The following is a 13,302-nucleotide window of genomic DNA, read 5'->3' on the forward strand; positions in this document are numbered from 1 at the left end:
TATTCTTGACGTGAGTTCCTAGTGAGCATATAATTCATTCAAGGATCTAAATACTTTTGTAATTATTATACGATGTGATATTGTAATGTTTCAAGCCTACTTCTTGCCCTTTTATCAGGTGAATACCGAAGTGCACTGAGTTTATATATAAACATGATAGGGTAAAAATGAGGTCATCAATGAAAATGTCATGATGTTCTTTCAACTTCTAAATGCTACTCGAAGATTTGAGTGCAATTATTAAATATAAAAAAATACATAAAAACAAAGATAAAACCAATTTAATGTTCATCACACCTATCCTGAATGAACAAATTGTAATGAACATTGCTTGTGTGTCAAAGACTGAACAGAGATGGTTCGGCCACTCACTTGCTGCCCCGATGAAGGCGCTGTACATCTCTACTGGGATGACGGGGTTCGGCAGTTCCCGCAGGTACTTCTTGAGGGCACCTGCTACACAGTGCACATTGTAGGACGACAGGTTCAGCTGACTTGTGTCACCTGCAACATCACAAAAATTGCTACATAAATATACTGTCAAGGTATTTGAATAATTAATGTTTCTCTTTTTAACATTTATTAAATAATATATGAACCTGAAACGGAACAATGACTTACCGATGTTAAAGACTGCCTTCACTTCGTTGATGTCCTCGGTCTTGGCTGATATTCTGTACACACTTAAAGCTTCAGATTCTGAAAGAGAATGATGGACACTTCAGCTAAAATGCATTTCATATTCGGATGAACATCGAAATAATTCTTTTTAACCTGAGAAATATATTTATATCCCCCATAAATCTTTAGATCATATAAAAGCAAATCAAAGAGTTTGTGATTTTCTGCTTAAAATTCTGAGGTACAAGTTATCATTTAAGTTACCCAGTTTCCCACTATGACTGTTTCCAACAATGAATGCTCCCCCACTATGACTGTTTTCAACAATGAATGCTCCCCACTATGACTGTTTCCAACAATGATCGCTCCCCACTACGACTGTTTCCAACAATGATTGCTCCCCACTAGGACTGTTTCCAACAATGATTGCTCCCCACGAGGACTGTTTCCAACAATGATTGCTCCCCACTATGATTGCTACCGTAGTGTGGACTTACTGTGGTCCTGACACCAGTTCTCAATGTCTTCAATACACTTGACGACCACCCAGGGAACACACAGATGGGACTTGGTCACCTCCTCTGTCAACTCATTCCCGAACACGGAGTCTGAAACAATCAAATCACACATACAGTCATACAACACAACCAGTCTCACTGGGCACTAGGAAACTAAAGGCATAAAAAAATACAGAAAAAGTCAACTATTGTTTGAATTTAAATATTTCACAAATCACAGAAATATTTATGGATAAATTACAAAGAGTCTGTTACCAATAACAGAAAAAGGATAGAGTGATGGAGTTACCACCAATATGAAAAACGGATAGAGTGAGTGAGTGAGTATTGTTTTACGCCACTTTTAGCAGTATTCCAGCAATATCACGGCAGGGGACACCAGAAGTGGACTTCACACATTGTACCCATGTGGTGAATCGAACCCGCGTCTTCGGCCCGATGAGTGAACACTTCAACCACTAGGCTACCCGACCGGCCCAAAAACCAATAGAGCAATAGGGACTTACTCTGACAGAAGCTGGGTCTCCGTAGCTGCTCGAGTTTGGGCACACTGCACTCTGTGGGTCTCTGGGCTGAGCAAAACCGATGACAACATAGTCCACACTCTGGAAACAAACAGTAAACTCAATGTCACTTGCACTCGTAACTTCATCTCTTCAAACATCAACCAATCAGTCTGTTAGTGGCTGTGGCCTCATGGGTTTATTTGGTTTATGAAAACAAACTCAAAAACAATTACTAGGTTGGCAAATTAACTACCATTGATTCACTTGCAATTTAATTATTACTTAATTATTAAACTAATGATGAAAACTTATATGCAAATATCAACTACATACAATCACCACATAAGATATTTACAAAAATGTCCAAACAATTTCTAAATCATAAAATGTTACTAATTAGCAATGCTAAATTTATACAATATCATGAAATGAAAGAATGTTATAATATTTTTATCAAGAAATGTTACAGATGTCATTATTACAGCTGAAGACGGATGTGGAGCTCGTACCTCGACACTGCAGTCCTTGTCTAACCAGGCCATACAGGAACTTATCACACAGATGACAGCGTTGCATGGAAGAGAAATTGTACTCAGCAAATCGGTGTTCGGATGATGCTGCAGAATACGCATCAGCTGGAAAAAACCCAACCGAATCTCATTAAACAATCAGAAACACAAACCACATGACTATTTCAGGTTATGAAGGAATGCTGTTCAGTTGTGAATGAGCAAATCTGGTTTTACCAATATTCCAGCAGTATCACGACGGGGAAAACCATGGCTTCACACATTGTGACGTGGGGAATCAAACCCGAGTTTTCAGCATGACGGGCAAACTTTAACCACAAGGCTGCCCCACCTCCCGTTATTTCTTAGGACTGATGATCAGAACATATTATCTTTAAAGAAACAACCAAGTTCCTTCTTGGCACATAACAATTCAACTAAAGATTAATTAAGGAATTTGTCGGAACTACTGCAGTAAAAACATCTTTCTGTGGGGAAAGTAAATTTCATGAATAGTGTGACTGGATGTGAATCACTGAAAATATCTTATGTTGATAATCATTTCAGGGATAGTCGTTGCTTGATTCCAATTACATAGAAAGGTGGAATTACTGGGGCAAATGCGAGTGTCTGAAAGAGGAAAACTCACCTTCCATATCAACACATTGGTTGGCTGGTGGAAGACTGGTGGCATATGGTTGCTGAAAAGAAGAAGAAAAACATTAGAGTCCACTACACTAACAGTAATGAACATAGCTTAATGGTGTTTGGGCAGCCCAACCTAAGTGGGTTCACCTAGGAAGGCTTCCTTTTTAGGGAATCAAACATATCTTCGGTGTGACAAACCAACACCTTACCCGCTAGGCTACCCACAAGTGTAGCTGGAGTGAAGACATATGATGTAAAATCACAGTCCAGCCATATGACACGAAGGAATCAAGGATGGGCTTCAACTGTCGGGAATCAAAACTGGGTTGTCGGTGTGACAAGCCAACACCTTACCCGCTAGACTACCCTCCCATCCGCTACAGATATTGTAAGAAACTACACGGTTATTCCACCATCAAGCAGCTTACATGGCGGCGACAGAGCCACAAGGCTCTTCTACATGTAATCCTCCGAGGTTGCATGGTACAAGAGCCTGTGTTAGCAGCACAGACGTTTCTAGGGCTTCCGTCTTCAACTAGTTAGTTTTAGTTGCTCTGACGTTTTCTTCATCAACTCGAGTAAGGTCACATCCTGTTGTAGCGCCACCTAGACTGCTCCCGGGAACATGAGCTGCATGTGACCTACCCCCATCTACTCCAAGTTGAAATCACAAAGTAATTAGCCATACCAAGCTCCCTGAAGTACTTGACATTTAAAACTAGTTACAATATACTCCTGAATGGCCCACAATGAAAGTCCTGTTAAAAGACGCATCATTGCATATACAATCCAAATGATTAAACCCAATTAACCAGCAAATATCAAATTTCAGACACAAATGAGTTCTCCAAAAATGATAGATATCAATATTAAGCTTTACTTAGATGTACTTATGGCAATATTAGACTTGACTTGGATGTACTTAAGGCAATATTAGACTTGACTTAAATGTGATGTTCTTAAGGCAATATCAGACTTGACTTATATGTACTAAGGCAATATTAGACTTGACTTAAATGTACTTAAGGCAATATTAGACTTGACTTAAATGTGATGTACTTAAGGCAATATCATACTTGACTTAAATGTACTGTATGCAATAACAATATGACATTACTCTATTGTTATGTTTATAATAAGCCATCATGAGTTCAGACACAATATTCTGTAGTACTATAGCTCCATTACCTAGAGCTTGATGGCCTTAAATGGGACACCTGTCATCAGCATTGCGAGTGCAAACAATTTATTTTGTGATCGAGGAAACAACACCAGGAACTCAATCCATATTTCAGAAACAGCATTCCTTATGAAGTACATTCTGACAATATCAAGATGCCAATTATATATATTCAAAATAATCAAATTTATGATCATCATATCAACACTGAATTAATTTTTTTTTTAATATTGCTATATAAAAAGAATTGAAGTGATTTGATTACAAACAGATTGTCATATAGAATAGCCTCATGGGATAAAAGCTGACCACAAAACTTGTATTTGAAACCTCTTCATAATGATATGCCTTAGTTATTTACACTCTCCTCATAACCAAAATATTCTACAATTTCTTTCTCTTTTCAACCACCCTGCCCAAGGTTTGTGTTAAAAAAATGACCAGATCCCATAACATAAAAAAACCCAGAAAAAACAAATCCACAAAACTCCAAATGTCTGGAAATAATAGTACAGCATCCTTTCTATGTATTGTTTGCAGCCAGGTAAAACAGAAATACTCATGAGCAGTTGTCTGGTATGCGGCTTTTATCTGGGATAATCATCTGCGGCAACAGCCGGATCTTTATTGGAGCCCTCGTAACCACGGGCACTCTGGTGGTGACTTTTCTTGCCTTTCAAGCTGGCGCTCAGTCTGACAGCCCAAAACTGGGTTGATGAATGCGTTCTGCTTGGCTAGCTTGGCCTCCATTTGCCCCAATGACCCTGCTCCCACTCGACCCTGTATAAGTTGCCTTTGACCTGACCGGCCTTCAACCTTACCACAGGTAAAAGGAAGATTTCGGAAAGCAGACACTATTTGGAGTAAGCAGAAGCCGAGTTTGGAAGCTTAAAGCTGTGTAGTTTAGATGTAAAAGCAGACACATCGTTAGGAAGTAAAAGCAGACAGTTTGTAAATTGAGGCAGATGGTCATGTTGAGCGCACCACATTTAGGGAGATAAAATAAACGCAATATTTCAGGGGTTATTCTCGGCAGAATCAAAGTAGGTGAGCTGCTAAATGAAGAATAATGAAAACAGAACCCAGTTGCCAAGATGGAGGAAATGCCATCTTGGGATGATGGCTGCCAGACTTGATAAGCCTTTTACTCGGATTATTTTAAGAAGATTTATCTCAACATGACACGACACAACTGCTTCCAGCGATCGCATCACCTAAACAGCCTCATCAACTTGATTACATTAGCCGACTTTTTTATTGTCCTCTATTCTAAGCCAAATTTATACCCCAAGTCTAGGCTGTCCATATTCTCGGCATAAGTGTGTTATTCCCTCGTGTTCATACTCCATATGTGTCTAGATCATCACAAGTCTTTAACCGAGAGGTTGGCCCTTTTTAGAACCGTATGTATATCAAGAGAAATAGAGCACATCGCTATGCAGCAAATGCATATTTTGTGATGTTTATTCATGTGTTACATTTCTTTCTTTAAAGGGTTAGGTCTAATCTAGGCTAGGGCTGTGCTCATATTCTGAGTTGTGTCTTTGTATCTAGCCAAGGGTTGCGTTCCTATCATCAGTTGTGACTTTGTATCTAGGCTAGGGTGGTGTTAAATAGTCTGAGTTGTCTGTTTGACTTACATTGTCCGAGTTCTGACCACACAGCTCGTCTATACACACCAGGATGGATTTCTGATGGTATTCGTCCTTAATGCCCATTTCCTGCAACAAAAAGACGTGATTAGAAACTCCTGCAATCTATAAACCTGTATGATAACATGGAAGGAAATGAAAGCCACGACATACAAAACAACACCCTCATCTCCCTGCACAAATACTCAACATGCACTCACATACTTATGTCTAACAGACAATGAATGTCACTTTCACCAACGAGTATGATTTCCTTGTACAGTGCCTCAACAACTATATAAGCTGCATTTCGTTATTTTTGTGTTGATCAAGAATTTATGATTGCATACTTTTCAGGTTGCTGCACAGTAGCAGGCTGCCTAGATATGCAAATGACAGTCTCCACAGCTGGTACATCCACCCAGTGGGGTAGAGGGGGTAGAGGGGTAGAGGGGGTAGAGGGTGTGGATGCTACCCAGAGATTGCAGGATGCTTCCTCTTGCACAAACTGATGGTAGCGCCGTGGCTATCATAGTCTAATTTAGTTGCAAAATAACTGCAGTTCAAAGTTTGATCCTAGCGCCGTGGCTATCATAGTCTAATTCAGTTGCAAAATAACTGCAGTACAAAGTTTGATCCTAGCACTGTGGCTATCATAGTCTAATTTAGTTGCAACATAACTGCAGTACTAAGATTAATCATATTACCGTGGCTATCATAGTCTATTTAGTTGCAACATAACTGCAGTACTAAGATTAATCATATTACCGTGGCTATCATAGTCTAATTCAGTTGCAACACAACTGCAGTACAAAGTTTGATCCTAGCACTGTGGCTATCATCCTGTAATTTAGTTGCAACATAACTGCAGTACTAAGATTAATCATAGTACTGTGGCTATCACAGTCTAATTAAGTTGCAACATAACTGCAGTACAAAGTTTGATCCTGGCACTGTGGCTATCATAGTGTAATTTAGTTGCAACATATCTGCAGTACTAAGTTTGATCATAGTACCGTGGCTATCATAGTCTAATTCAGTTGCAACATAACTGCAGTACTAAGTTTGATCATAGTACCGTGGCTATCATAGTCTAATTCAGTTGCAACATAACTGCAGTACTAAGATTAATCATAGCACTGTGGCTATCATAGTCTAATTCAGTTGCAACATAACTGCAGTACTAAGTTTGATCATAGCACCGTGGCTATCATAATTTAATTTAGTTGCAACATATCTGCAGTACTAAGTTTGCTTCCTTGTGTAGGTGTAACTGAGTGTCTGTTACAAGCAAGGTTATTAAATGAGTTCCAATAGTAATGGAAGTTTGGATATTATAGATTTATTTAAAAAAGATAAAATTTTGACATTGACACAGACAAGCATTTATACTCACATCTCACTTTTGATACTAAACCCTACAAAAAAGGTTTAACATAATGACATGGATTTAAGTGAGCAAGGGCCCTGAGCACAATTTAAGGAACATTATAGTGTACACCGTTCACACAACAGCATGTGCAACTGGCAAAACTAGGTCCTTGAAAGACAGACGTTTAGTCCTCGAACTAAACAAACTTGTACCTCAGACCTGTGATCACATACCACTCAAAGGCTGGCAGACACAGTGTGGCCAAAATGACATCATAATCACAACTGATATAAAAAATCATTTCCTGGTATTTCATTTTTTTCTTCCCATGTATTTCTTCTCTGGAATGTGATGATCTTCGTGAACACCGTCATGTGAACACCACAATGTGAACAGTCATGTGAACAAACTGACAGTCGCCAGTCCTCATCTGTTATAGGAAGCTACACATCTCACCTTCCTTATGCACAATGGATGCAAGACATATTTCATTCGAGATCCAGATGAATGTCAAATAAATGGTACAAGCATTAACCAACATGTGTTACACTTTCTAGAATTCCATTGATGTTGAAGCATGTGTTGTACAGATGGCCTGGATGGGTCTCTAAGTCTGCTAAAGTCTCCGTGGGAGCAAGGCTTGCAGGAATCATACCGATGCTCATCCTGGCTGATGTCAGGATTACAGAGTGAAGTAAGACCGAAATAAGTGATGGCCAGAGTGAGAAGTGGAACCTACCTGGTGAAACATGTAGTCATGCGGGGGTATGACCAGCCTAAGTGAGCACCCAGTATCCATGGGAACTCACAGGATGAAGGATGATGGAGTGTGTGGGGAAACTCATAGACTGGTTTCCTGGCATGGGAGAGAATCGGTGACAGAGTTCGGTATCAGTTGCCAAGCGGAACACTAGAAACAGGCCATGTGCCAGATACACGCTGGAGAGCCAGATAACAGAGTCGGTATGATATCTCTCGTATAGCACGGGCACAACTATCCACAATGATGTACAATCCAGTAAAACATCCCCAGCTAGGGTGAGCCCACAACGATCAGTGTGACAGTGATGGGGAAGGGAATAAAGCTGAACACCTTCAGCTGCTATTGTGTGCTGCCTCTTCCACTGCTTAGTTTCAACTGCTCCAACCTGTGGCTGAGGCCGTGGACTGGCTGGGGCCTGCCTGTGATTGACGGCTAGCTCCGCCTCCAGTTGCACTATATATAGCGGTGTCACCACCGCTGGCCTACAGCGGTAGAGAAGTAGGTCAGGCTTGCACAGTTAAGTGGAGCCCATGGCCTCTGATGCAGGTGACAGTGGAAGGAGGTAGGGCAGGCTGGCGTGAGGTGTGGACACTGGATCCTGCAGTTGCTGCTTGGTTACAGTCATGTTAGAGTACAGAAAGGTGACACGACACAATATTCCCTCGAGTGATTTGGCAAGTGTACCCAGGGGGAATACCAATAGAACAATTCAATTGAAGATATCTTTGACTAATTATGTCCATATCACAAATGACAACTAAAAAGCTTGTTCATTCAAAACAAAACATTTACGTATCAATAAACGAATTTCAATTTATTTTTTCATGTATCTATTACATGGACCTCTTAAAACGTTTTTTAGAATATTTTGTAAAGTATGATTTAAAGATAAAAACATAAAAGAAAGAAAAAATATTATTGCATTTATTCATAATAAGCTCAGACTTCTAGTTGGATTACCAGGTGTTTTCTTCTCTAGAACAATGGCCACACCTTAACGTTTAGCATGCACATTAAGTCATGGAGATTTCTTCAATCGATCATGCCCTCCACCCCCCTGGCTTTGACTCCCCCCTCGGTGTGTGCTCTCTCCTTGTGATTTCACGCTCCAATAACTCCTCCACAGACAAAGAACAGCCTCAGCCCAGCAAAACATGAAGATCAAACAGGCGGCCATAAGCCATCTTACCTAATGCAACACACACAAATTACATCGTTGGTCCGACAACTGAATAAGACAGCCCCTCCTCCCGCCCTCTCTGTGGAGCAGTGTGGGTAATTATTATGGCGACCCTAGGCATCATTCTGTAACCCCTAATGAAGTCTGGAAGGCTTTCACACCTGTGAATTTCAATAAATCCTGACAGGGCATCACATGTATTAAAAAACACATTCTGTTGAATCACGACCTTTATTGTTGCCTCACGGGCGTCATCAGCATGTCCTTATGGTCGGAACTGTTTTTATGTTTTGATTCATGCCGTCTAAATTTAAGTTTTAATCCTTTCAATATTTATAAAGTCCCGAAAGACGATGTTATGACGTAACATAAAAAAATTACAAACAATTATTCAGTAAGGAAGAGAATTTATGGATGTTAACTTCTTTATTATGAGTGAGTGAGTGAGTGAGTGAGTGAGTGAGTGAGTGAGTGAGTGAGTGAGTGAGTGTGGTTTTACGTCGCTTTTAGCATTATCTTCCTTATGTGTATCATTTCTAAATGCCATTCAAAAACTTAATTATTTATTAAGTTTATGATACATACATTATTTTAATAATGTTTGCAAATCACACTACATTTATATTATTAAATAAGATGAAGACAATGATGAACTCGCTTCATCCCCTCAGACTATGACTGATACACATGGTGTCTCCAAGGCAATAATTATTAGTTTAAATCATAATTTCTAGATAATGTAGATAAGAACAAGTTTTCCCTATAACAGACTGGAGTATAGAATTACTACACATCCATGGACTTATCTAGACTAAAAATTAGTCAATGAAAACATGTCTTTAAAATAATTTTATATTTTTTCCTCGAAGGAACCTTTCCACTTCTGCTGTTTTCAGAACAGAATCAAGCAAACTATACTTGGTTAGTTTGATCTGGACTTGCCCAGGCTTACAGTAAAAAAAAAAAAACACCTCAAAAATATAAATTCCAGTCATGGTGCAGGACTTGGACATATCTTTCAGTAGAGTGAGTGAGTGAGTGAGTGAGTATGGTTTTACACCGCTTTTAGCAATATTCCAGCAATATCACGGCGGGGGACACCAGAAATGGGCTTCACACATTGTACCCATGTCGGGAATCGAACCTGGGTCTTCGGCGTGACGAGCCAACGCTTTAACCACTAGGCTACCCGACCGCCCCTCTTTCAGTAGAGCCTGGGAGCAAGGCTAGACTGATCTAAACCATGTGACATATATACAAGGAACAAATCATACCAACAGAGTTTGATGATGTCATACCAAGTCAAACATGGGGATGAAAGTGTATTCCTGGCCAGAATGACATTCAGGTAGGTGCTAGGTAATTGTCCTGCACTATGATGTCTGCTGCTGCTGCTGCTGCTGATGATGATGTTGGGTTCATGACCATGCTATGTACTCTGTGCCTCCCCCACTTACACAACCAGTTGAGTTGAATGTTGTTGTAGGTATGTCAGTCTATCACGCAGCTATTCAGCTGTCATATATTCAGGACACAGTTTGTTTGAACACCTCAACACACTGAGTCTTGTTGCAAAGGTCTGGCTGGGTGAGAGAGTGAACTGTAGGATACTACTTTCAACAGTATTTCTGTTCTGTCACAGCTGGACAACTACCATACATGTGATAGGTAGGTCAAAGTTGTATCACACAACTTGTGAAGCCTTTACCTCATGAGCATGTGTATGCTGGCAAATCAAAGTTCATCAAAGTTCATCAAAGTTTGTCAAAGTTTGTCAAAGTTCGTAACTGAGGGAATCTTGGATTCAAAGCAATCATCAGGTCCTTGCACAAGGAATTACAAATTCTTTCATTAATACACCTCAAAACCCCTTCAAGGAAGTGAGTGAGTTCTCTTAAGTGAGTGAGTGAGTATGGTTTTATGACACTTTTAGCAATATTTCAGCAATATCACGGCAGGGTACACCAGAAATGGGCTTCGCACATTGTACCCATGTCGGGAATCGAACCCAGGTCTTCGTCATGACGAGCGAACACTTTAACCACCGACCGCTCCGAGTTCTCGTAAGCCACAGTCATCATTATCAAAAACTTAACAAAACTCCAGCTAGGACCAGACAATGGTATGATGAAAATGTTCAACATTGAAACCCAGTCAATGAATTATGAATAACAGGTCAAAATGCAGTTAAAATACTGTGTAAAATGTTTCATCCTCTTAAAGGTGATGCAAAAATGCTACCAATGACTTGAATTTGAAGTATTTTCATTCCCCTATCAAACCTATCTGCTTAGTACCATCTACTCCCAGGCTGCCGGGCATCAGGTCCATGGCAACAATCAGACTTCCACACTAGCACCTGATATAACAACATGGCCCACATGGGAATATGATGGTGAGGAAGAATACATCCACCTGCACAATCTGGCACCCTGGAGTGGGTCACACACCAGTATTCCTGTCCACCATTCCTTGTCTGCAATAGGAGCCTCCATCGGCTAGTGGTAGAGCGTTCCCCTGGAGAGCGGAAGGTCCAGGGTTCGTTCCCCGGCCGCGTCATACCAAAAGACATTAAAAGATGGTACTTGTTCTTATCCTGCCTGGTGCTCGGCAATAAGGGGCTAAAACAACGACTGTTCGGCTCTCACACACACACTCACACGCACTCACACGCACGCACGCGCACACACGCACACACACACAGATGTGCATGCACATCGTTGTATAAGTGCAATAATCTTGGATGCGACGTTAAACCCCATTTCACCTCACCTCACTTGTCTGCAACAGGACCCAGCTGTGTGCCCTACAGAGCAGTGTGAGACGGAGCTTAACAACACCTACTGGACAGTATGCTGCATAGGTCCTGACAGTGTGATACACACTTAGACACTTACAATCAGCTGACAATACCACCCGTGGTCCTCTATATAAAGAAGTAGCAGTGCACAATACTTTTTATTACTGTAGAAGAGGTATTAAGTGACATTTAATATTTTCTTATTTTCTAAATATTTTTTTAAAATATTTTTTTTATTTTACAGATTTGTACAAAAGCCAAAATTAGAAAAAACAAAAGTAGTTATACCAACTGACAACCCCAGAACAATATAAAAATTGTTAAATGTCTATATATATATACTAGATATAATCTACTATTGACAGTCATTGGCATTAGCAAACAAAATGTTAGGAAGCAGTATGTAACAGAAGTTAATTTTTAAATATGCTAGTGCCAACATACCATATACTATACTATATAGACATTGTATAAACAATACTGTTTCCAACTTAACAGACTGACTCAAATGAAATAAATTAAAAGGTATTTAAAAAAAATATATTTAATTAAAAAGAAGAAGTTTTTCTCATAATTTTTCAAGAATAAGATGCAATAAGTTTTACTGTACATATACCCACGAGGGACCAGGTAGAGAAAACAATAAAATACATGTTACATAATGAGAGAAATATTATACAGTAACGATGGTAATGAGTGAGTGAGTGAGTGAGTGAGTGAGTGAGTGAGTGAGCGAGTGAGCATAGTTTGACACAGGTTTTAGCAACATTCCAGTAATACCACGGGGGACACCAGAAATGGGTACCCATGTGGGGAATCGAACCCGGGTCTTTGGTGTGATGAGTGAACACTTTAGCCACAAGGCCACCCCAAACATGGTGTGAATTAAACAGGCTATAAGGGCTGAATAATCAGGTGGTGGATTTAGTCCGAATTTTAAAGCAGAGATACTATCACATTGACGATGTGGGCAGGAGATGACAACCTGATAGCAGTGTAGAGACAGCAGCTGAGGAAATGGTGTTCATCCTCAACCACCAGAGTCGCACAGCTCGTATGAACTACACAAAGTGACCTAATTTCCAACTTCAGTTCATGGAAATGCCTTTACTGTAACCGCAAGCTGTACAAAGCCTGTTTATGAGAATGTACTGTAACACATTGCAAGCAGTACATCTGACCTTGCCTCAACCACTAGATACCATGCCAGCACTCCGCTAGAACCCTGTCATTGCACTGGCTGCTCACTCAAATGGTGAACAGTGATCTATAAATAACACTGAGTCAGCAGTTTCACATGAAAGCCAGCTGATTCCTTTGATCCTGTTGGATGAGTGTTTCAAGCAAGAGCTTGTCCCCAGCTAGGATCTCTATGCTCCAGTGGTTGGTATGTATTGATTATATGGTTTCCCTTGACGATCTACAATGTGTTACCACTTCTCGATCTTGTCATCTTCATCATCTGGCTGACTCATGACTTGCTGAGTTCCTGAATGGAATGGCTAGTTCAACACCGCATCATCAACCAGACCTTTACATTGGTCGGTTTGTTGTTTGACGCCGCACTCAGCCAT

At 40.2% G+C, this 13,302-nt stretch overlaps 1 protein-coding gene across 8 annotated transcripts in view; it reads right to left on the reverse strand.

Annotated features, from left to right (window-relative positions):
- LOC124146269 (phosphatidylinositol 3-kinase regulatory subunit alpha-like) overlaps positions 1-13,302 on the reverse strand; it is a 219,178-nt gene that overhangs the window by 6,447 nt on the left and 199,429 nt on the right. For all 8 annotated transcript variants that reach the window (XM_046516479.2, XM_046516481.2, XM_046516480.2 and 5 more), the window contains 7 exons: positions 5,623-5,703; positions 2,804-2,855; positions 2,155-2,280; positions 1,646-1,744; positions 1,119-1,229; positions 622-699; positions 373-504 (listed from right to left, as the gene is read on the reverse strand). In XM_046516479.2, coding sequence (XP_046372435.1) covers positions 373-504; positions 622-699; positions 1,119-1,229; positions 1,646-1,744; positions 2,155-2,280; positions 2,804-2,855; positions 5,623-5,703 — 679 coding nt within the window. The remainder of the gene's footprint in view (positions 1-372; positions 505-621; positions 700-1,118; positions 1,230-1,645; positions 1,745-2,154; positions 2,281-2,803; positions 2,856-5,622; positions 5,704-13,302) is intronic.

Source organism: Haliotis rufescens, unplaced genomic scaffold, assembly GCF_023055435.1.
Source record: "Haliotis rufescens isolate VD_foot unplaced genomic scaffold, xgHalRufe1.0.p SCAF_2, whole genome shotgun sequence".
NCBI lineage: Eukaryota > Metazoa > Mollusca > Gastropoda > Lepetellida > Haliotidae > Haliotis > Haliotis rufescens.